The 24794-nt window shown below is 39.3% G+C and overlaps 2 protein-coding genes across 8 annotated transcripts in view; both read right to left on the bottom strand.

The window, feature by feature from the left end:
* Positions 1–397: 397 nt before the first annotated feature.
* Positions 398–11185, bottom strand: LOC307255009 (sorting nexin-1-like; the record flags this gene model as incomplete). Its single annotated transcript, XM_080033605.1, is given in 16 exon segments — positions 398–1459; positions 1659–1730; positions 3649–3729; positions 4524–4667; positions 5730–5935; positions 6389–6482; positions 6940–7050; positions 7455–7530; positions 7708–7786; positions 7878–8019; positions 8173–8216; positions 8343–8403; positions 8885–9018; positions 10182–10261; positions 10263–10342; positions 11066–11185. Coding segments are annotated over 16 exon segments (1575 nt in total). The 3' UTR covers positions 398–1408.
* Positions 11186–15081: 3896 nt separating this feature from the next.
* The window catches only part of neo1a (neogenin 1a), a 151890-nt gene continuing 142177 nt past the window's right edge, over positions 15082–24794 (bottom strand). For 2 of the 7 annotated variants that reach the window (XM_080027802.1, XM_080027805.1), the window contains exons 18-28: positions 23003–23141; positions 21914–22021; positions 21448–21642; positions 20369–20437; positions 19988–20126; positions 19579–19823; positions 18934–19026; positions 18356–18526; positions 17438–17728; positions 16879–17015; positions 15082–16237 (exon numbers count right to left, since the gene is read on the bottom strand). In XM_080027802.1, coding sequence (XP_079883928.1) covers positions 16151–16237; positions 16879–17015; positions 17438–17728; positions 18356–18526; positions 18934–19026; positions 19579–19823; positions 19988–20126; positions 20369–20437; positions 21448–21642; positions 21914–22021; positions 23003–23141 — 1674 coding nt within the window. In that variant the 3' untranslated portion in view covers positions 15082–16150. Of the gene's footprint in view, positions 16420–16878; positions 17016–17437; positions 17729–18355; positions 18527–18933; positions 19027–19578; positions 19824–19987; positions 20127–20368; positions 20438–21447; positions 21643–21913; positions 22022–23002; positions 23142–24794 lie in introns of all 7 variants that reach the window. The other 5 variants (XM_080027804.1, XM_080027803.1, XM_080027806.1 and 2 more) reach the window with 5 other exon arrangements.

Here is a 24794-nt window from a genome sequence, read left to right as displayed (position 1 = left end):
GATGTAGAAACACGGCACCGCCCGCTTCACCGCGCGCACTTCCAGGTCATACCACTCTTTTATATACATTCTATCTATGGGGAAATTAAAATAAATAAAACAATATATTTATAATATCTCAAAACCAAAACGAACGTCATCTGACTGCTGAACTCTCAAGCCCAATGTGCCAATTTATAATATTACTTGTTTATGTTTATACCCACTTATAACTTACATCTGTACACATTGAGTAGGCTATGCATATTTTCGTTTTAGAATATTTTTTTTTACATTAAATTCTATTTTACAGCATTTATATATATTTAAAAAAGGGTAAATCCAACCCCATCAAAATAAAATTACACATGCACACGCCCACACACAGAAACAGAGTCGAAAGCTTAACCAATCATATTTATTTTGTTCATCTGCCTGCATTGCATTTCCAGGAAAATGTGTGTGCTAATGCAAAGTGGTTACAAAAATATAGCACATTCTCGCGTAAATATGAAACAGAAAAAAAATACACTTACAAATGCGAATAAGAAAATAAGGGTCCATATCAATTGAATGTCTGTGCCTTTCTGTCATTGTTAAACAAATTTAATTTAAAAAAAAGTATGGTAACCTATAATATCAGACAACAGTTGTATGATTCAATTTAAAGTACTGCTCATGTCCACATACACATCAATAGTCATTTACATGGGCAGTAAACAATCTCTGCAGCAAGTTTGTGCGGAAGAAATGGATTGATTTAATAAACATGATTCTAGGAAATACATAATCGTAGAAAATACTAAGAAAGCACTGTAACCTATTATATTGTAACATCTCAGACAAGCCTGTAACCTTGTCAAATCTGAGTCTTCATATGACTTGTATGATCTTATATTTATTATGTGATACACTGTAACAATCTGCTAAAACTCCTGGTAAATTATTTCAGTCATCAATAGTGGTATTTTATTTTTTTAAAGCAGCTCCTCCAACTGTACAATTCATTTTAGTGCATCAAATCCTTATGGACAAGCATCCATCAACATAGCTTGTTAAGAGACTGGAATGACTTACATACATCTTCCTTTTAATGTAAACTAGTATAGACAATGTTATTCTAGGTCAGTACCTCAGTGTTAAGCAAGAAACATAAATATATAGCCCACTGACATAGTGGGGTTTACAAATACTACGGCCAGGTTCATCTCTGATGGATTCCTGCTTTATACCATCTTTCAGTCAAGGACAAACAGCTTATTATATCAAATAACTGTACAAGATAAGAGAATACACTATGATTAAAAAGACAAAAGAAAAAAATGGATGGAAGTTTCTTGTGTGTTTCAAAAATTGTCCTCTCAGTTCCTGGTCAAGAGGTAAAGTGTTCAAAAAAAGGCAGTTGGGGTCTGTAAAAAGGTCTCCTTCATTATGCTATTGCCTTCGCCTCAGGCAGGAACGCCTCCCAGAACTTTATAAGCTGGAATATAATTAGAAAGCGAAGAATTAAAGGAGGTAAACGAGTAAGGGTGCACAATATTTCAATAAGTATTATTTATAACATATATTTAAAAATCATAGTCATAATAAAAATATATAATTAAATTGTATAGTTAAAAACATTTAATTAATTAAAATGTTCATGCTGAATTTAATACTTCATGTGGTTATATAATTACCCGATGTTGAGACTGAAGCATTGCATCCAAATATTTGATTATCTGGCTCTTGAAATCCTTGGCTTTTTCTTTCTGAAATGAAAGAAAAAGTATTGTCATGTCTCAAGATCTTTGCCAATTGAAAAGTTAGTTTAAGGAACTTCACCGACTTCCAAGCAAAGGTGGGACCAAGTCATTGTTTTGGTAAGTCTCAATTCTTAGCACTGAAGTTCCAGTCAAGTTTGAGCTTTAAGCCTTAAACAAGTCATTTTGAGCTTTTCACCAAATGTAATGCCAATTGTGAACCTACAAATGTTATACAAAAGGTGCAAATTGTTTCATCTGTAATGTTTGACCTACACAGTTTGCAAACTTTAATTTGTCTTTTGTTGACCACAGCATAGTTTCTGTACTCGCACAAAATGATCAATATGTTTTCCCAACTGACACTTACTAAGGTAACCTGATGTCATGTTTTCCTTCTGCAACTTGATTGGATGGGTGCTGTTAAATTGTTTCAAACAAAGTGTACCTGGGGAATTTTTATTTAACCTTTATTTATAATTTTTGGAACAGGAAAACGCCAAATTAAAAATCAACACCAGACAGTTTATTTATATTTTTTTTTCAGAATTAAAGGCATACTAAGTGATTGTTATCTAGAACACTTTTTTTCAAAATCAGCTTAAATCTTCTCACAATCCGCTACCTGTCTGTAGTGTGCAAGCTGAAAAAAAAGTTGGAGGTTTACAAACAGCCGCTAACGGTGATCTTAAAAAAGCTGGCTCAGAGCCAAGCCCCAACCACAGCGAGTTCTACCAGCATCCAATGCGGAAGTGACAAAAATTGCAGTGAAACCGAGTGGCCACTAAGGGCAGGTTTCAAAACAGAGCAATTTCTCTTTGACTCCAATGTTAAATATGCAGTATTCACAGCATTATTAAACCTATTTAAGGCCTGGTTCAAGAAACCATTCTAGTCTGTATGTTTAGTTCAAATCTCCATGACAACACTGAGGGGGGGGGGGGAATTTTTTTCTAGCTGGCTAGTTTTTATTCTATTGGAGGTTAAAATATATATGAATAATTAGGGTGCGGTCTCTTGAATGAAAGCTAGCCGCCCGCTAGCCCTCACTTCGCCTCGGAGGTTTACGACAGCTAGATGGGTGTATCGCCCTCCCCCGGACGTCACATCAATGCCCTTTTTCGGCAAGAGGAAATGAGGTAGAGTCAAACTGACAAGATGGCGATGCACATAGGCCAGGACGATTGGATGCAGTTGGAATAACTGAGGTCAGCCCGGAGGCTACATCCATTTTATTTACTATCTATGCTCAGAACCAGCAGCAGTTTATATTTATACAAAGCACGGCCAGAAAGCCGCGGATTGGCGATTCGGTGAACGAGCCGGGCTGGGCACTCGCTATGAGCGCCAAATATTGCAGCGGTTAGCTATCCAGAGCAATTTCTGTGTGTTTGCCTTCCTTAAGTCACATGTAAATGATACCAGGCTGCTACAAAGTAACATCACACCTCTCTACACATTAGACAGATCTGTTATTACGGTATTCTGCCCACAAGAGACATCTCATTACTGAAACTCATTACTCCTGTGAACATGTCTTTGGTACTCTGATGATGTCATGCCTCCAGTTGAAACATTACTTGCTGCACCTTAGCTCTTAGAAACCGTTTGTTCCAGATCTTCTTCTTCCAGATCTTGCCTCAGTCAGTCCTATCTGTTTGATTTTTTTTGTTGATAAATATAACGTGCCTAATGAAGACCCTGATGAAATAATTCTGTTGGTCTCATAATAAAATGCTCATTTTATAACAGTATAAGTGCTAATGAAAAATAAATGCATGTCCATATTCAGAGTACTTTCACTTTGAACAACAATGAAATGTCATTAATTGGCCAGTTGAAAAAGTTCACTTTGAAACAAATTTGATTCAAATACACTATCCAATCTAGTAATTTTTTTTAAGAACGATAAAAGAGATAAACATACCTCAAACCTGAGAACCTCCTTGCGTACAGTCATGCCAATTCTGTCAAAATCTCTCTCGTACTGAGTAGCCCTCGCCTCCCACTGAGGACACATGAATATGAAAACAAAACACAATGTATCAATATCGATATATCAGCATGTCATGATACAATTTAAGAACATGAGTGACACTTGCATTTCCTTTAAGCCCTTATCAGATTAACATCAGCTGCTTGTTCTGAAGGACTACAGAAACCCGTTACAAAGTCCTTATCTCTGAACACAGTAAGGCATCCAATCGGAAAATACCGTACCAAGAAAGAAATAGCAAACACTTTTGTGGAAAATGCACTAGTGGCATTAGGTATCGGTATTGTATTATCGATACTGATAGTGCTCATCGATCAATACTTATTTGATACTCCCATTGATACTATTCTGTAATATGGTGAATGCATTTTGACATGACATGAAATTATGTCAAAAGTTTTTTTTGTTAAATTGCTGCTTGACTGACGTCTATGTAGTTATTTATAGCTTTTTGACCCAAAAAAATCTAAATCATAAAAAACACCGAGTAGCAATTTCTCACAATTGAGAAGCTTGAATCAGCAATCATTTCTATTCGTGTCACGGAAGATTTGGCTTCAAGTACAAACTACCATAGGTATATCAAACAATAAAGTTCTCATCTCACAATAAGTAATTTTGTCCATTGCATATACAAGCAATGGAAAGAACAAGCATTCTCCCCTTTGTAAGAGAGGGCATCAGCTATTGAGTCTGGTTCTGGTTGGAAATGATCAACCTAGTATGATAATAGGTTACTATTTGAAATTTAAAAACAACGTGAAAGACTGGAACGTATGCAGCCCTGTAGCAGATGTGTCTGTTACCTCAGTGATCTCCTCTTTGGCCTGCTGCAGTTTGTCGGGCTTGTTTGCCCATAGCAGCTTGGCCTCTGCCTCTCTCTTCTTCTGGAGCGTGCTCTGAGCCTCCTGCCATCGCTGCCACGCCCGCACTCGCTGGTCAAAACACCCCTGTGGTCATCCATTTTAGATTAAGATCACAAGAGGAACACTATTATTCCACATAAACAGAGAGACAGGTAGCACACATGCAGTAAAACTAAGCTAGCACAATAGCTTATTAAAGAATACTCAAGAGTTCCTTTACTGCTGTCTTTGTGTTTCTCTGACAAAATGCAGGATGTATAACACTATTAAACACTGACAGACTGTAGTTTCCTGACTTAAATCCCAATATTTACCGCTTTTATAACTACATTTTTATCTACATATCTGTTTAAGTTATTCAGCTTTACAAAATAATGTTTACTTAAAAAGGTGCTATTAGGAACTTTTAAATATTTCTGAAACAGTCATACTTCCTCTGATGCTCATAAATTGAATGCTATTTTTTTATAGTTTTTCTGAATGCCTTTGTCATGGGTACGCTCACCCAGGGACAACAGTTGGCGTAGTAAAAACAACACCTCTTTTGTCCAAAGGGGATGCAAGAACTAAAAAAACTGACCCTGTGTTCCGAATCGCATACTCATTCTTTTTTCTATTCTACATACTACATGGGATGATAAAAATAATATATTTAGGATGCAGTAGGCATACAATTGGGACATACTTTTACTTAATTAGTTCATCATAACATTGCGTCTTGATCTTGCCTCTTGCTTTTATATACGTCGCATCTCTGTTTGTTTTCATATGGAGGCTCCGTCGATGTGACGTCACTACAGGTACGCACTGGATTGTGGGTCAGAATCGCCCAAATAGGATGCTGTTTTCAACACTAAAAATCTTGGCCAGATGTAGTAGACATCCGGGTACTTCTAACCATCCTAAATCTGGACATCCTAAATCTTTTTTCTACCATACTAAATAGAAGATAGGATGCGATACGGAACGCAGGGTGAAAGTTTCTCGGAGCACCTATAATAATAATAATATTCAAGGGGTGGTTTTTTTTCTCTTTATTTTATTCTTTGTCACAGGAACTACTCACTTATTATTAACCTTTACAGAAAAATCCTTATCTGTATTTCTTCCTACTGTATATCTACCATTGTGCAGCTTTGAGCGTACCCTCATTGCACCCAGCAAGCGGATGTAGTCGGCCAGCAGCTCTTCAAAGATGAAAAAGTCACTGGCTGCCTGCTCGTGATGTAGCTGCTCCATCTTGTCCTCCACGTCGGCCAGCTGGGACAGGGCCCGGGACAGGGCAGTGTTGTCCTCTGCGTTTCCCAACATGGCCATACTTTTGGCAAATACCGCCGTGTTCCCACATAGCTCTGAGGTTTTTTTTAACAAGCAGGAAACAAAAAAACTTATTGAGTCTCCTAGAGTCACACTTTATTGCAGATGGACTGTAGGGGAGAACAGGGTTGTTAGGCACACTTTTTACTCTAGTGTGAATTGCTCATCAACAAAACATCTTTCAATAGTCATTCCTACATTAAATTGAAGCTTAAGGTGTTGGCTTGAAATGTGTTTCCAACTTATTGTAATAAAGAAGAAATTAATCATCAAAGACACCCTGACACATTGTGACGACCGACCAACCCCATCAAGGGGTCGGTTGTGAAAAGAAGAAAGCAAGAACTAAATTTGAAAGTTTAATTGCGTTGTCAAGCTTACAAATAGGCCTACATAACTTAATGCATCTTAACACAAAATGAGCAAGGAATAAATGAACAGGAAAGCCATATTATCAGTAAAATTCATGAAAGGCAGATGTAGCTCACCCTTCCTGTGATTGACCAGGGAATCAACCAAGGCATGAAGCTTCCTCAGCTGCTGCTCCTCGCTGTCCACCTCCTGGAACTTGTCCTCAAACCACTGAATAAAATATAAAATATATAACAATAACAAATATGATTGGAACTTAGTTTAATCCTTTGTATAATTGCAGCTCAAACAATAAATACATGTTTTAAATTGCATTAGTTACTCAAGATGTTTCTTCACATTCTTCCAAAACAAATCACACAAATCAGTCATGATATGAAGTTATCATCCTGTGCAAAGGTCTATAGAAATTTTAAAAGGCAGTGAGTAAATGTAAAAAAATCAATACCCAGGAAGTATAGATTGAAAAATAATCAGAAATACAAGACAGTTCATGTTATCAGGTTTTATATTAAAATGATCTTCTCATGATTTATACATTTCATATCCCAAAATCCTACTTTATTCTGGCGCCTTGACCAATCTATCAGGGTTATTTCAACAATGCATTGACAGAATTATCAAATGGATGTCCATATGCAGGCCACAGACACACAAGTCCCCTTACAGTGTCAGACTCATTCATCTTGATGGTCATCTTGTTGACAGCATCTGATGCCTTATTGAACATTTTGAGGAAGCCAGCTCCACTCAGCGCCTGGGTGTTCGCTCTGGGTAGCTGAAAAAAAAAGCGTGCACACGCGCACACACACACACACACACACACACACACACACACACACACACACACACACACACACACACACACACACACACACACACACACACACACACACACACACACACACACACACACACACACACACACACACACACACACACACACACACACACACACACACACACACACACACACACACACACACACTGGGTTAATCTGTCAATATGTCACTCAAGAATAATTCTTTTTTTAAATATTATATATGTAATATATAATATATTTAAACAAAAACTCAGCGGACCATTCCTTCTCAAGGCGAGGAACAAAATCTGAAACATGTATGAAGTCATTTTCCAGCTTATTGCTATAAGAAAATCTTGTTGTATCTTAAAAACACTCACATCTTCTTTCTCCAAGAAGTCACGGACATCGGGATCTTGTAGTATAGATGGGTGAGAAACTATTCTCTGAAGATACCTAAAATGAAAAACAAAAACATACAGGCAGGCAGCAAGCAAGATGAAGAGAATGAAGACATAAAACGTACACATATAACATGCACACAACACACACAAATCTCAGAGGGAACAGAAACATACACATGTCATCATCTTATTTAAAATGTCACTGTATGAAACATGTTTGGATCCTTGCCTCTCCAGAGCTGATCTTCTTCGCTCCACAAACTCCACTGATGAAGGGTCGTCCATTCCCACCTTCATTTTGGTCATTCCTGTTGATCCCAATGAAAGTCACAAAACGCAAAAGCAGACAAATCGCAAAGGAAAAAAAAACAGTTAAGAAAAAGAGGCCAAGACACGCACCTACAACACTTTTCTCAGGCGGGGGTGGAATAATGCAGCCCTGGAGTGACTGCTTGACAGACAGCCTCTCATAAAGACCCAGGAAGTCGCTGTAACGCCTCCTCACAGTGAAAGCTTTACTCCTGAACATAGCCAAGGACGTCTGAGAGCAGAGACAGGGACAGTTGACTAGAAGGGGACAAAAGTTGAAAACTATATACTTGAAACAATAGTGAAGATTTAGACATACTAGCAGCTTAAGGAACCACGTAAAAATACACAAAATATATGTATCACCACAATCTTGAATACAGACCCTGGTGGATACTTTGTAGGCCACATATGCATTCATGCCATCTCCTACAAGGATAGAAACATTGAAAAAAAGACAAGAATCAATGAGGTCTTTATTCCATGTTAATAATACATTTTCTTTACAAATAATAACATCTGAAGGAACTGAAAATGAGACAATAAAAAACTGACCAATTTTCTCAGGGTTGGTGACGGCAACATCCACATCAAAACTATCCTTGGCCTCCTCCAACTGTGATCAACAAGAAGAACTCAACTGGGAGAAAACTCAATCTCATTTTGCAGCAACAAGCAAGCCAATGCAAAATATATATGAGGATAAAAGATTTGATCACTAATCGCCATAAAAAACTAACAATGTGTGGTGAATTTCAATTATCAAAAATCGTGAATATCCTAACGTGAGTGACTTGCTCTTTTATGTACAGTTGTTATTGATTAGTAATTCCTAAGATTGTTTGACTGTTTACCATGAAGAAAACATGTGTTTCCTTCCTTATAATGATGTTTCTTCCTTTCTTTGTCTTGAAACCATGTTAAGAGTGTTAGGTAAATTGTGATAATTGTTTGGATAATAATACTGTAAATAAATTATGTTGGGCAGGATAATCGGTAGATGAGATTTTCATATTGTCCCATGACAGGTGAAAAAGCATTGGATGCTATTTATTGTTTAAATTTTCTTGGAACGTGAGCTGTGACGCGGCCCTTACCTGCTCCATGGATGTGGGCTGCAGGGCTGCAGGGCTCTGAGTGGAGGAGAAAGCAGGGCCTGGGACAGAGGAAGTGGAGAGCTCCTTCTCTGCAGAGCCACCGGGATTGTCTGCACTCAGCTCCACTTGTGCCTCTGGAGAAAGAAAATACTTCTGATTAAATAAAATTAACTGCCTTTTCTATTCTGTCATAAGATAAGATACTTTTTATTTAGTAATCTTGTAAAAATATTGTAGCCTTAGACTGTTGGACCGTAAAGCTGCTTGTATTAACCCCAAATGGTTCTAATAACTTGGAAATGAGCCCAACTTCTAAAAAGCCCAGTCTGCTCTGATTTTCCCTGAATCTTGGTTCAAAGGTTGGTATTGAGGGAAATGTGACTTGGGTTCTTGAACACCGGTTTTCAGAAAGGTGGAGGTGGAGCAAACGAGAGATGGTTGTTTTTTCCTCATATTTTGAGAGTCTCTAGTCATACCTGGCGGCTGGGGCCAATATGCATGTTGGAAAAACATGGAGGAGTGCATTTTGCGTGACCTTTAACAAAAAAGCGCATTGCTGTCTAAAAGGAGTACTGAAAGACTTTTGTTCACAGAAAAGTAAAAGCAGGAGCAGAGAAATCCTGACTTTAAGTCCCAGTATGGAGTCTGCATCTCCTATAATACAACTCATAAACAAATGACACTGGACTTCCCCTGCCTAGTAATTACCCATATCTTTCAAACTTCACGCCCAAAGTTTATAATGCTTATATTTGGGTCCAGTTTCACAGACATGGATTAAGCCAAGTACTCGACTAAATTGTACTTTCAATGGACAATCTCCATTCAAAATTCCATGTAGTCAAGGAATTGGCTTAATCCATGTCTGTGAAACTGGCCCTTAAAGTCTCCAAGCCAGAACTTAAACATTTAGAGGATAAACTGATTTGTCCACAGACAGAAAACTAACTGACAAAATTAATTATAGGGAAGGAATGTCCAACAGTCTCTGATTCAAGCCTCAAACATGCTAAGTTATGCTGCTATACTCTGTTTAATATCATGTCAACTGCAAATCATGAAACACTAAGCTCTGGGAAATTGTGGTAGTCATGTGTCAACATTTACAATAGTTTACTACTAGCTTAATAACAATTTTTATTATTGAATAGATGACTAAAGCAGCCAGCAGCATGAAAATGGTTGAGCATGACCAACATTCGAAAAAAAACCTTCCCATAAAACATTATATAAAGAACCTGTAAACAATGCAAATTAAAAAAGACGGTTAAAAACAAAGCAGAAAATGTCTCCCAACCCGCAAACAGGTCGTTGTCATCATCAGAGTGAACTCCGTTGGATTTGGCAGGTGTGCTGTTGGCCTCCTCCTCCTCCTCTCCTCCTCTCAAACAGGTCCAGAGGCTCTTCACTAACACGCTCTGACTGAGAAACTCCTTGGCTAACTGCCACAGGGTTACACTGCAGACAGGAGGGACACAAGTTTAGAGGAGTACTCCGTTTTTGTTGTTTGTTTCATGACCATTATAAAGTTTTACACAGACACAGATATGCAACATTGTACATTTATTCATGTACAGACTTGAGGTACTTTACTTTGCTTTATTTTTCTTCTTCTCCACAGCACTTAGTTACTAGTTACTTTACAAATGAAGATTTTTGCATGTGAAGCATAGGGTAAGCTTGTATAATGTGTTTAGTTGTAAATTAAGCATCCCCACAGTATGTACAAACAGCTGAAATAATTGATCGATAAGTCAATGATGAATAGCCTACTTTCACTTTTTACATAGGCTAAAGGAAATAAATACTTCCTCCAGCACTGTAGATAAACAAGAATAAGAAAGCGGCTCTAAACAACAAATATAAACATTATCTGTTCACCCAGACACGTAAACTGGAGCATCTTAAAAATATAACAGTTCAGCACCAGAGAAGGTTAATGAAGTAATGCTAACCTCTTCTCGAGGTAAAACTGCTCAAATGACTAACTTTACCTGACTTCATGAATCCATTTCTTATCTTTTTTTAATAGAAAACCTGACCCGCCCAGTGCTCGCCCTCTATCAGTGGTTGCCAGTTATGTTGGATCCCATGATCCCAGATAAAGAGGCTCGTTCACCTACGGCGGATAAAGCCGTCACAGACAGGCGATACTTTCATAGAAATGAACATCAAACATACGTTGTTGATGAAAATGTCCTCGCCCTCGTCACTATCACCATCTGCCATGTCAGAGAATCCGGTTGCAGGCTCTTCTGTGGACGGGAAAGGAGGAGGATTCAGATCCGAGCTGGCCGCCATATTCAGTGTTGTGAGAGCGACTGACGTAGACGGAAGTGGAAGGCGCGAGAAAGGTCAAGGCGAAAGGCTACAGCGACACCTCCTGGTCGATGAGAGACACCACGACAGGGGAATTACAATGTAGTTTGGCCTGTATCTGCGAGACTACAATGTTACTATGGGAAGGAAAGAAAGAAACATCCTGCTTCAATCATGTATATAATTTTAAACTTTGGCTTGAAAAGTGCTGTATATTAGCTTAATATCTTTATTATTTTTACTGGACTCATGGCCTTCATTCACTCTGATTATCAGGGTGGAAATAAGCAGAATATGCGTTGGTTGGTCTGGCCACGACTTTACTCCACTACGTATTTGACTGAAAAATATCCGTCAAATAAATATTGAATAGCTTTTCTTTTAAAGCAATCTAATATGGTGATAAAGGTGGAGTCCACATTTGCCTGCAGTGTTTATAGGTGTGAAAACCAGATTTTTTTTCCCAGCGCACACTCGGTACGAACAGGTAGCAGATCTTGAGAAGATATTCACTGATTTGGACAAAAAGTGATTTTGACATCAAGCGTTCTTCAAAATTGCTGACTCCACCTTCAATAATAAAATATATCTATTGTCTTAATAATGAAGTTCTATCACATTTGTTGGTAGGTAGGTTTGCGTTCATTAGAAAACGCTCGGAAACATTTTGATATGTTTCTGTTTGTTGAGGGCAACTGTTTTGATGAACACATGTTCATGTGAGAAGGAAAGCTGTGATGTCTGCCATGAAGCCTTTTGATCTCTTAAGCAACATAATTTAGGCCTAGCTATTACTCTGATGGGCAGTGTAATCCCTTATAACGTCAATAACCATGTATCACTTAAATATTCTCTTGACCTACAAATGGTAAATTATACAATTTCGAATAGTTAACATGTATATCTTACATCACTATCAAATTTAGTTCCTTCACACTATATTCTGTATGCCAAAATGCTTAGCCCACGCTATGCACAACCCCCAATTTATGCTCAGTATTTATGTCTTTGCACTATTTGCATTGTGAACATTTTACAGTTTTCTTTGTATTCAGTCACTGTCTGTTGTTGTTAATTGTTTCCTTGTATAGACCTCTATTTTGTCACCTACTTGTATATTTATGTTTTGGCTATTTTTCCATCCAGCATAGTTGTTCATGTTAGTTGTCCTTTTTTCCCAAGCTGTTCATCTATTTATATTGAAACAGTGCAACAGTACACATACTTGTCCAATAATATTTTTAAATATAGAACCAGAAATAAAGAGTAAAGTTCAAATCGAGAAAATAAGTCTATATACTATGTTTTTATAGCTCCAATCCCAGTGAAAATCCAAATATTTCAAACACAGAGTGAATACGACATGCATGTGTTATGGAAACATTTACTTGTTCTCTGCAATTTACCTGAAGACGGGGAGAGTCGGATGAACTTTACTGAATCTACAAATGCTTTCATTCTTTTAGTTGTCTCCTTGATGAAAGCTGAGTGGAGTGCTTGAAAGAGAGGATATACTGCAGTACATGGATCCTTTAAGATTTACTTTTCATACACTTTTTGACTGCACCATGGTCGCGAGACCGTATGAGCTGTGGATAAAGGCCTAATATACACTTTATTTTTCAGTGTAAAAAATAAAGTGTATATTAGGCGTATGAGTGTGTGTATGAATGGGTGAATGTGGTAAGATATGTAAAGCGCTTTGGGGCTGAGAAAATCGGCTAGAAAAGCGCTATACAAGTCAAGTCCATTTACCATTTACCATTTACTGAGGTGAATCCATCTCATGATTATATACATTTCCATTTCTTGATGGTGAGTCAGTGCTGATTTTGTTCAGACACACATAACAAAGATGAATACAAATCAAATTGGCTTAATGTAAACCGACATGGAGACATTTATTAAGTTTACCTAAACTGATTTGTCTAAATGTCATGGTTAATTAAAATTGGTCATGGTTTAATTGCACACAATGCCATCCCTTTTCAGCTTCATCAATAGAACTTGAAATGAACACTAACTTGCAGCCAAATGCTGTGTGAGTCAGCTCCATCAGCCGCTAATGCAGAAAGCTAGTTTTTATCCAATCTAACATAGGAGGATAATTACGAAATCCGAAATAGAAAATAAATAAATTGGTGCGGGAAAAACTCACCTTTATGCTTCATATCAATAAATTAGTCGATAAATGTGAAAGTAGCCCAGAAAAAAGCATATAAATGAGATGACTGTATAGCATTGGGAATTACACTCAACTTCAATTCGGATTAATTTAACATAGTCTCCATATGCATACCAAAGAGCCTTGAACTATGTAAAGATGTAACTATCTAAAAATGACTCTTTCACATTCAAGGCAATAATTGTTGGGAACTTATTATCATTGTTGAAACGAAAAACATCAGAAATATGAGAAAATATATATAAAGTATATCAATTTCTAAATCTAACCAACAACAACATAATATATTCAGTTAAATTAATTAATAATATACAATAATTAAATATAAGAAGCTGGAACAGGTTCCTGGCACTTTCACTTAAAATTGCTTAAATTGGGGGTGCTTGTGGCGCAGTGGGTAGAGACGATATTGTGTGTATATACTGTGGATTCTGTATTTTGTATTACAAATAACAGCCTATTTCTTAAACCTTCATTGATGAATAAATATACCATGATGTTAATACCTGATGGTCGTCCTGATTGTGTTGGATGAAAAAGAAGACGAGCAGAAGCGTTTACTTTGTTAGTATTCATAATAGTTTGTATACACAATGTATAGGAGCACCAATAAAAAAAGAAAAAAAAATTCCAAACTTTTTTTCAACATTTTTTAAAAAGCCACAGATTTTTTTCTACAGAAAGCAAAGAAAATCTCTGTACATGAACAAGCAACAACATAATTCCTCATCTTGAGCAGCGAAGTAAAAACCTCAGCTGCACAAATTCATATCATCTCTGAAGCAAAAAAAAAAGAAAAAGAACAAAAACAAACATAAAAACGAGACCAGCTGCCTGATGCTTACCTAGGACACTACATTACACAAACAGCTTTTGATATTCAAAACACAAGATATGTAAGAAATGTACTTTTCAAAAATTGTGAAAAAGTGCAATACAGGTTCAACTGTTTACAACTCAATATATTTCCCAAATGGAGTCCGGTCCTACCCCCCCCCCCCCCACACCCCTTTCATGTTTTTCCCCAAAAAAACTTGTTCCTTGTTTATATCCATAGTTAGAATCTCTTACCGTTTTTTTGACATTCACGAGGATGTACATTTATGAGAAACATGGTATTCACAAAAGTAGAGCAAATTACTATGATTGCAAGTGACACATTTCTTTGGGTAAGAGGGTAATGAAAAACTAGTTTCTCAGATGAATTTTCTTTCCTTTTTTTTTACATTGGATTTGTGTATAGAACGAGCATCATCTTTTTTTTTCTTCATACAAAAACTACCATGTAAAAAAATCTGGGAGTCCGATTGAAAAGGCCAACATCTTTGCATCTTTGAAGATTTGTAAAAGAACCAGGGCATTTGATGAAAAGACAGCAAGGAAAATACAGCAAACATACTCCGCTGTGAAGGAAAAAATGCACCGGTGGTTCAGCAGTACAGACGTCTGAAACCAAATATTGGTTGTTTGGAAACGACACAAACATTCGACCGAACTTTTTGTATAAAAGATATCTCGTCCGTTGCAGGTGATTGATAGATTTACTGGGTGCCATGCGAGTTTTTTTTTTCTTTTCTTGGGTGCGGGTGGGTCAGCGCCCTGAGTCCTGGTTACCCATGACCTATGAGGAGATACTGTCAAGTCCCAAAGAACTATATAGAAACTGCCAAGGCAGCAAGTGACAGCGCAACTCGTGCCCTGTGTGTCGAGTGTCGAGTCGACCTCGACTGTCCGATATACAAACACGTTGGTAAGGCTTTTCAAACGGAGCTCCCACAACAAACAAAGGACTGAAAAAGAAGATGTTTTAATGTACAAATTGGGCAACCCGATGCCAGAGAACAATGTACTGTAGAAACACATCAGGTTTTCTCTCCCCTTTTGATATGAAGACTGAGCTTCAGGACTCAAATTCCACTTTCATCCCAAAATAATAATAATGAAATAATGGAAACATCAAAAGAATGAGGCAGTTTAAAAAATGACACAACATACTATATGTACATGTATTATAAGGATATGTGTGTAAAAAAAATAATACAATAACATAAAAAATAATAAAAAGTCATGGCACAATATATGACATAAAGGGGGTATAAAAAAAAGGATTTATGAATAATGTAGGCTTGTTAAGCGAGGAGGGGGGCTGATATCCAATGCTCACTTCACTGAAACGGCCCAATAGATATACAAAATGCACAAAGAAAACACTAATCAAACAAACACTGTGTGTAGACAGTGCCGCATGGGCACCAACATCAAAACCAGCATATTTTTGGACTTTCTCCTTTGACTTGACATTGAAGCGACCGTCTCGCGCAAGCGTTCGCAAAACACAAAAACCTATCGTCCATATTTTTGCTGAGGAAAAAAACATCACAATCTTCCGGGTTGAAAGCGACCAAATGTTTCAAAGTTCAGTTTCTCTGAGAATGGTTCTTCATATAAAGATGAAGCTGTGTCACTTTCTTCTACCCTCTCATGGCAATCTCTTTCCTGAGACTGAGCAAGGTAAGCCAAAAAACAGTTCCTAGGTTTCAGTCTGGAGTTTAGATTTTTTTTCTCTGCAGGGGGCTGAGACTTTTTTTTTGGGCACAAGAAGCCGCTTTGTGTCCACTAGCCTCTGGTTACCAAAGGTTTATGTTTGGGGTGTCTTTGTTTGACCTTAAGAGTGTGTGTCTTCCTGTGTGTGTGTGTGTGTGTGTGTGTGTGTGTGTTTGTGGATGAGAGAGAACTTGTTTTTTTTCTGTGTGTTTTCGTGCTCATGGCGCTGTAGTGATGGCGTTCAGGTCCTTCATAAGGCCCTCGAGGTGGGCCATCTCCTCGGTCAGCTCGTCGGGCTCGTAGCTCTGAGGGAGAGGAACAGGGTTACTGCGGGGGGCGGGGGAGGGGCAGGGGGGGAGGGAGGCAAGCACCTGTAGGCAGGGAGGGAGGGAGGAAGAGAAGAGAAGGAGAGGAGAGGAGGAGAGGGTCAGTCAGGGACCTTTCACAGAGGGCGGGGTTATGGGTGAGGCGAGCCGGGTCAATGGGACTGAAGCATACAAAAGCAGCAGCAGACGAAAAGCAAAAGCATCCAGAACCAAAGATGTAAACAGATGGGGCGACAAGCCAATCGAAGATTAGTAAATGGAGAGGTGGTTCAACGGTTAAAAAGGAAATCATTCCAGTTATGGGTTTTGTTAACGTTGAATGATAAATTAATTGATCAAGAGGGCAGCCGACATCACCACAAAAAAAATGGTGAGAGTGAATTTGGACAAGAATAAAAAAGAGAAAAAAGAACAAATAGAAAAATGTGGTTAAAATCAATGTCCACTTGAATGTAACTGTATAAAACCAGTGCCCAAAGAAAACCTGACATGGATTTGGAAGGAATGTGTGATTGGTATAATTTTTTTACAAGACAATATTAATTGTTCACCACCAGCATCAGGCCTGGTAGATACAGATTGCAATGCTCCAAGCAGTCAGTGTGGGGCGCTATACTCACGCTGTCTACATCTTCCAGCATCTTGCTGGTCTCTGGCACATCAGGGGCGTTGGGCACAGTGACTATCATCGGATTTCGTGTCCTTCCTAGCGTTCCAATGGAGGCTGTTTTAACAACATGGGGGTGAGAAGGAGGCCCTGAATGCAACACAAACCCACAGCAGTCAGTGAAGGCAACAAATGAACTTGTTTGAAATTAAAATAATTTCTTTGTAACCTTTAGTCACTTTCTGCTGTTTTAGTAAACATTTTTTAACTAGACTGTGTCGAATTAGTTGAAAGTCATAGGGAAAAATTCAAACCCACACGCAGCGTCCTGCTGCTGGAAATAATCGCTTGAAAAACAAATGTGTATGGAAAAATAGTCTTGATGAAATGCACTATTTACTTATGAGTGACATTTGCTCATTTAAAAAAAATGGAATACAATCTTCACATTATGTGTCATCAATCAGTTTGAGGTCGCCCATCTTGCCTGACCGGGCAGTTTGAAAGAAAGACTGTACGCCGTGAGCTGAACTTTGTGTGTGCGTGTGCGTGAATGTGTGTTTCTGGCTCACCGGTCTGAGCCAGCAGCGGAGTGCTGGGCAGGGCAGGTGACTCATATGATGGATGGCTGGAGGCCGGGATAGCAGGCACGGCAAAGCTCTTGAGCGGGTGGGCGTGTGCGTGTGGGTGGGGGGCCCCGCGGTGAGGGGGCAGGTTGCTGGAGTAGCTGGCCTCCTCCTCTGTGGTGGTGGAGCCGTGGTAGCTGCCCTCGGGGTCGGCCATGATCTCTGAAGGACAGGACACCAGTGAGGAGGCAGTGGCTGGAGGCAGGGGCTCCGCACTGGGGGTGTTCCTGACTGATTCTGGAGACCAAGCAGATGGGGGGTTATGGAAAGACAATGGGATGGATGAACGGTTTACCAGCTGCCCAACCAAAATAATATAGAATATAATTATAAGTATGTAGAGCATGAGCTTCTTATTTACGGGTGTGTATTGCTGCCGGTTATTTTAATCTTTCTGACATAGAAGACACTTCAAATATAAACCAACCTTTACACACGTCAAGTATATTTTTTATGAGATTTCTTTCAGTATACTTGATGAGAGAATAAAGCGCTAGAGCTGAAACGATTAGTCCATAATATTCTCAAGAGGCTAAAATACAAAAGAAAAAACAAAAACGAGACTGCAAAATCATTGACATTCCTGACTGCATTCCTAGTGTCATAGTTGAGTTTGTTTTCCGAAAAGCTGAGGTGAGTAGAAGGAGCATAACATTTTTTTATTTCATATGGCAGGGAGGTGAGAGAAGAGAGGTTAGTTAACAGTTTCAAAAACTGAAATATGAGAAAGGTAGCAAGATGGCAGCTGCATGTGAATGAATGATGAGCAAACGATAAATCAATTAATGAATGTGAGCAGGTCTGACTGCCCCGTCCTCCCCTTTGCTTCTGATCCTGCTTGCCCAGCAGGTGGCAGTGTCTCACCTGTAGAGTCCACCCTCTCTAAGTGGGAGATGGGGCTGGCGCAGACATGTGGGCGTGAGTGCCCACTGCCCTGGTGGTAGAGGTAGCTGCGTGTCGGCGACCCCAGGCTGCCCATGTGATAATGGTGGTGATGGTTATCAAGGGAATGGATGGGGTGAGCACTAATCACAGCTGTGAATGGAAATGGACATGGATACACACACACACACGACAAGATGTTTTAACAGCTGTAATGATGAAGGAGGTGGAAGTATTGCTGGTGAGATAAACACACATGCAGTTTTCTGTGATAACACACACTCAATCAAAATTAGCAGGAAAGAGATTCAGAAAAACAAACAAAATAGTTGGAAACTTGGGTTCCCAGTTTCCTAATTTTAACTGATTATATCCGACTCTCTATAAATTATGACAAGCTCACTTATCTCTCTCACACACACACACACACACACACACACACACACACACACACACACACACACACACACACACACACACACACACACACACACACACACACACACACACACACACACACACACACACACACACACACACACACACACACACACACTTACGCTGAGGTGGCTGTGAGTCAAAAGGCATCATCATTTTAGGCCTCATCCCTCGTCGGCCTGCTAGTGTAGACATGCTGTCCTCTGATTCGTGGCCTAAAAAGGTACGGTGGAAACCGGCCAATCAGAAAGAGATGCTAGTCTGCTGTTTGTTTTGGTGAATGATCCATTTGTATGCCTTATGATCCAGCATTCATTTTAAAACCATTGGGCTTTGGTTGAATTTCAAAAATATCATGTGACACTCAAGCACTCTTCTGTTGTGAACTAATTAGATTTAGTAAATTGACCGTACTTGCAGAAGATTGTGTATCGGCAATGTGTGCATGCAGGCAGCACTTCAATCATTTCAAGTAATGGGCATTATGTATGAAGAGCATGAAATGTTTTGCGTGATAGTGACATAAAAAAATAAAACAGCAAACGTAGAGTAAGTGTTGAATTAGAAAAAAAGCCTGAGTTAAACCTGTGGGAATAAGACCATTTCCTACTCCCAAATAACACAACTGTTTAACTTCCCTGTCTGTCAGCCTAACACAATAAGTTTAATCAGTGTATTATTATGCCCTTAAGTTCAGGCAGCATTTCACAATGATCTATTTCCCATAACATCAAATTTGAAGTCATCCCCTCTAGACAGGAACTGACCGCGGTAGGAGTTGCGGCGCTGCTGCAGGTGGGGGTCTCTGTCCAGGCCGCTGTCGGCCGGGGTGATGTCCTGTGAGGTGCGGGGGATGGGCGTCTCGGTCATGACTGGGTTGGGGTCTGGAGACTTGTCCATGGGCTTGAGCTCTAGCCTCTCGTGGTGAATCCAAAGATCTGGTGGCTTCAGGTCTTTGGAGTTTCCCTTGTATTTGTGGGAACCGTTTGAAGACTTGGAGGCAGCCCGCTTCCTGCAGCACAAAAACACAGAGGCAAACACTGAAAGACTGACCCCAATTTATAATGAGAGGGTGGCCAAAAGTACAAGGAAATAGGGACAATGGAGGGAGCTGAGCAATAGTTCAGAGACCAAAAGAAGACAAGAAAGGCAAATGGTGTGAGTGAGCTTTCTTACTTCTTCTGATGGGAGGTGGTGCGTCGTGTGCACAGAAAGGCCCCCACCACCACCACGATGATGGTGAACGCTCCCACGGAGATGATGATGACAATAACCAGGATGTGACTTTCGCTGTTGCCTCCCACACCTGATTTACCTCGAGAAGAGAACGACTGGATTAGACAGATTCATTTAAAAGTAGCTCTCTCACTGTTAGTGAGACACTAGCGAGACATGCCACATCCAACCACAACTAAAATATGGAGCTAAAATGGTCCATAGTTCAAAGTTCAGATTCCAGAATACACTGTCAGAGAAAAAAAGGCACATCATTTTTTTAAGTCCACCTCTGTGGACACAATCAGCTTTCAGTTCAGGTGGGTAGGAGAACAATCTTACCAACTGCAGTTCCAGGGTCCTGTGGGTGGTGGTTGCCAGGAAGGCCTGGCTTTGGTGGAAGATTTAAGGCTGATTGAAAATTTGAAAAAAAATTGTTACTACTGAAACTTTCCAAAAGTGTTTGTATGTCCTCTTCTACTGTTTACTACTTCTATTGCTAAACACTCATTAGATCCTTTATTTTTAAAACACAAACAGATTTTTGCCAGTAATGCAGCTCAGGAGATTGAAATATTTAGTAACAGAGATAGATGGAGTGCAGAATCAGTAGTGAAAGATAAAGTGTGGAGGGGGAGTTTACCTTGGTCATTAGCCATTTTGTCAGAGGACTCAGCTTAACAGGCCAAAGGAGAGCAGGGAGGGAGAGACCATACAAAGCAAAAAACAGGTTAGCTGAAGGAGCAGTGAAGGAGACAGACCAAAAAAAGCGAGAAAAGGGCGATTGTGAGGAAGAAGAAATGGGCAAAAGTAGAGGAATGAGAAATAGTGAGGGGTCTGACGTAGGAGCAAAGCATCTACATAAAGATGATTGAATAAAGAAAATGCTACTGATAGTGGATTGATTTGACTAAAAATCCCACAAGCTTTCTCTAGAATTGCTGACTCCACCTTTAATTTTTTAGAATTTAGGGCAGAATAACTTAAGAACAAAGTAACCAAATCACATATTGCATATTATCCTCCAATTAAGGTTGCGTTCAGACCAACTGTCACTGTTAACTAATGCTGGGTTGTTTTATTACAGGACTGTCATCAGTCTGCATGCCTGCATGTTAATGAAACAGTTATGGCATACCTATGTGATGTAATGCATATAGTAATGCTTGTATGAAAACAGTTGCCTATTTAAACATCCAGCACACGCAGAGACAAAATTAGCATTCAGTGGTGTTTCAGTTGAATAATGTAAATCCTCTTCTTTTTAGCTCCTTTTGGAGTTCTACCAACTCCAGAGAAAAATATGAAATTCTAAGTGGGATTATGTACTTTTATGTATGAAACCATACTTGTAATGGAAAAGGGGGGATGCAATTTCATTGTACTGCCTTTCCTATCTCATCTAAATGTTTCAAACGTACTCGTTGGAGTGCGGAAATATACAGCCTCAGACATGGGGCCCATGCCCTTGGAGTTTCTGGCCTGGATCTTGAAGTAGTAGGTGGTGTCCAGCGTCAGCTCCTGGATCTGGTGGGTCAGGCGGTTTCCCACCACTGGCTCAATGACCCAATCGTGGACCTCTGCGTTTACATCTGTACTATAGTAGATGATATAGCCTACAACAGGAAAGGTCAGAAAGACAAGAGACAAATTAAGTAGCTTTATTGCAACGTGCAAAATAACTCAACTAATGCATCACACAAGTCACTGCATTACATTTCCTTAGTAGAGACATGTTGGCCTGCAGTGCAGTGATCAGATGGAGAAGGAGGTTTCACCTAGACCAATTGGATCCATTTTCCTCCACAATATGTTTTCATTGTTGTTTTCAACGACTAGATTAATCTGTGTGAACACAACATGTGTGTTCTAACAAGTGTTACTCACCAGTGATCTTTCCATTGGCCTCAGAGGGAGGCTGCCAGTTGACAATTATGGTGCGGGGTTTGTTCTCTTTGCTCACCACGGTCACGTCTTTCGGCGAGGAGCTGGGAACTGTGGGAAAGGGAGGGGGGTTGAGAAAGGGACATATTATGTTGTGTTTAGATCAAAATGTGACAATGTTTTGTAGAGTTTTAAATTCTAAAATTGTGCATATACTAGCAACTTTTACTACATAAATATAAGTGTGTGTGTATGTTTGCATGGTGTGTAGTTCAGCATATATTTCATATGTGCCTTTTGAGTTGTGTGTAATTTGCCAGTGTTACTACTCCTCTCAATACTGTTAAAGTTTATTATCTTTTCAAACCCCTGGCTGGGCAGAAATGACAACCAGCTGTTCTCCACAAACAAAATGTTCAATAATTACAACTACAATGAAGTATAAGTCCTGACTCTGACACTTTCCAGATCGTAATTTTTAATGACTTCAGTTTTAGACGCACAGCAATACCTGAATATTAAACAATCACTCAAGGTATTATAGTTTTTAAATACAGAAAGGACGCTGAATTTATAAGTAAATATTTCACTATGGTGACTGACTATGAGTATTTATACTAACAATATGGTCAATTTAAGTAATTTTGATCCGTCTGATTCAGGGGAGATAATCTACTATCAGCAAAAAGCAAAACGAGTTTTGGCCACTCAAATGTATCCATATTGGAATAAAGAACCAAAACCCTGCCTAAAAGAGTATTTTGTTCTTTAAGCTTGAACCCATTTATCAATCAACAGATGTGCTTTAGATTTCCTCATTTTGTCTGCTGTTGATGTGATATCTATTGATGAATACCGTTCTTAGTATTATTTAAATCATATTATACTGTGGAGTAACGGCTTGAGTTTCCTGAGGCCTGTTCCCGCCTTTCATTTGGGGCTTCAAAAAAGGGAAATGTAACTCCCGCCAGCCAGGGGCCTGTTACACTGGGCACGATGGTTTTTATGTCTTTGTGATTATGTAAATGTTCTGTACTTCAGGGCAAAAGGATGTGTTTGTGTGTGTGTTTGTGGGAATGTGTGAGCTCCTACTGGTCTCAAAGGTAGTGCCCTGTGCAGTCATGCTCCAGGTGCTGGTGCGGCGGCCTTTGGTCACCATGACGGAGAATTCATACAGTGTGTTGGGCTTCAGACCCGTTACCATGTGGTTCAGGCTGGTGGTGTTCGCCATCTGGAGAGAGACAGGGGACACACACAAGGATTTACTTTGTGTGATTATCTGAACAGTGAACAGTCTCCATGTAGTCTTTTGTCAGTCGTAAAAATAAACACTTTTTTTTTTTTACTCACAGTGAAGTTTATTCTTTACAATCCACTATGCTGAATATTATTTTATTGATTAATCTAATATAATAGTCTATAAAAGTTTGAAAAAATATCCATTTCAATTTACTCAAGCTCAAGGTAACTCTCAAAAACCTAAACATATAAAGTGTATGATCAGGACTAAGCAATTCCTTTAGGGGTGAAAGTTTGACACTTTTGCTTAAAAAATTATTCCACTGTCATCATCTTTCATTTTTCTCTCAATGAACTTATTGATTTCCCATTTAACCTCTAAACACAATCACTCATCTGCATGTGGTGAAGAGTTTAGGATACATTCCACATCTGACCACTGAGTGGAACCAGAACCTTACACATTTTGTAAAAAGTTCAATCATATTTGGCATCACATTTAATAAATTAGCTATACAACTAAACACCATGGCCATCACAAAAGCCATAATGCTAAGAGAAAATGCAGGCAGCGCACCAGGGATAATTTACAATTGATATGGCATTACAATGTAAACTTTTATCTTGATCTGTGCAGGCCTGAGTTAAGGGGTCGCAGCAGTAGTGAGATTGGCCAGGCGTCTAGCAGCCCGATCTATAACATTGCGTGCGATGACAGGAGTGCAGTTCTCTGGTGGCGAGTGTCAAACAGAGGGCAGTGGGATAGTAAAAAAAAAAGAAAACACTATGGTCTTAGGAAACACGCTGCCAGTTTGAAAGCAGCTGTCTCTTCAATAATGTACAAGCTTGTGAGGCTACACTCGCTCTAGGGGAGAGAAGACTTGAAGGAGAGCAGCATTAAGAGGAAGGCGTCAATGTTGGTCAGACCGGTTTCAACTGCAAAAATACAAGATGAACAAAATATAATGCAGAGTCAAACCGTTGGAAATGAATAAATAAAAAACAGAAAACTCTAATAGACTTGTTGTATTTGGTGAGAAAGACAGGTTAATAATGAGCCAGTAGAACTCTATAATTACTGTCAGTGTGAGAATGAAATACATTTTACCCTCTTCATAGCAGAAAGACTATACTCTGTGTGTGTTGTGCGCGTATTCTGAGCTGGCTGTACGGAGAACGCACTGTCAGACCTGCAACCTCTTTCTCTAGTGCTCAGTTTGTCTTGTCCTTGTTGAATAATTTATCAGTAAACGAAGGCCTCTGTTCGGTCACAGGTTTACACACACACACACACACACACACACACACACACACACACACACACACACACACACACACACACACACACACACACACACACACACACACACACACACACACACACACACACACACACACACACACACACACAGATTTCATACATGACATTCATACATTTTCAACTCTACGACACTGATCCTAGCAAAAACGTTTTTGATATCAGCCTCACTGTTTACTGTTAACTCAGCTGTATCAGATCTGTGTTAAGTTACTGATAAAGCAAACCAAACATGTCCTACTGTTGATAATGCTCATCAGAGAGGCTTTTTTTGTGAAGAGCGGCCACAGCAAATTGGACAACGTATGACCATGATTAGCACTGATC

The sequence above is a fragment of the Ammodytes marinus genome, assembly GCF_949987685.1.
Source record: "Ammodytes marinus genome assembly, chromosome: 1".
Classification (NCBI taxonomy): Eukaryota; Metazoa; Chordata; class Actinopteri; order Uranoscopiformes; family Ammodytidae; genus Ammodytes; species Ammodytes marinus.
This window is presented reverse-complemented; position numbering and strand designations above follow the sequence as displayed.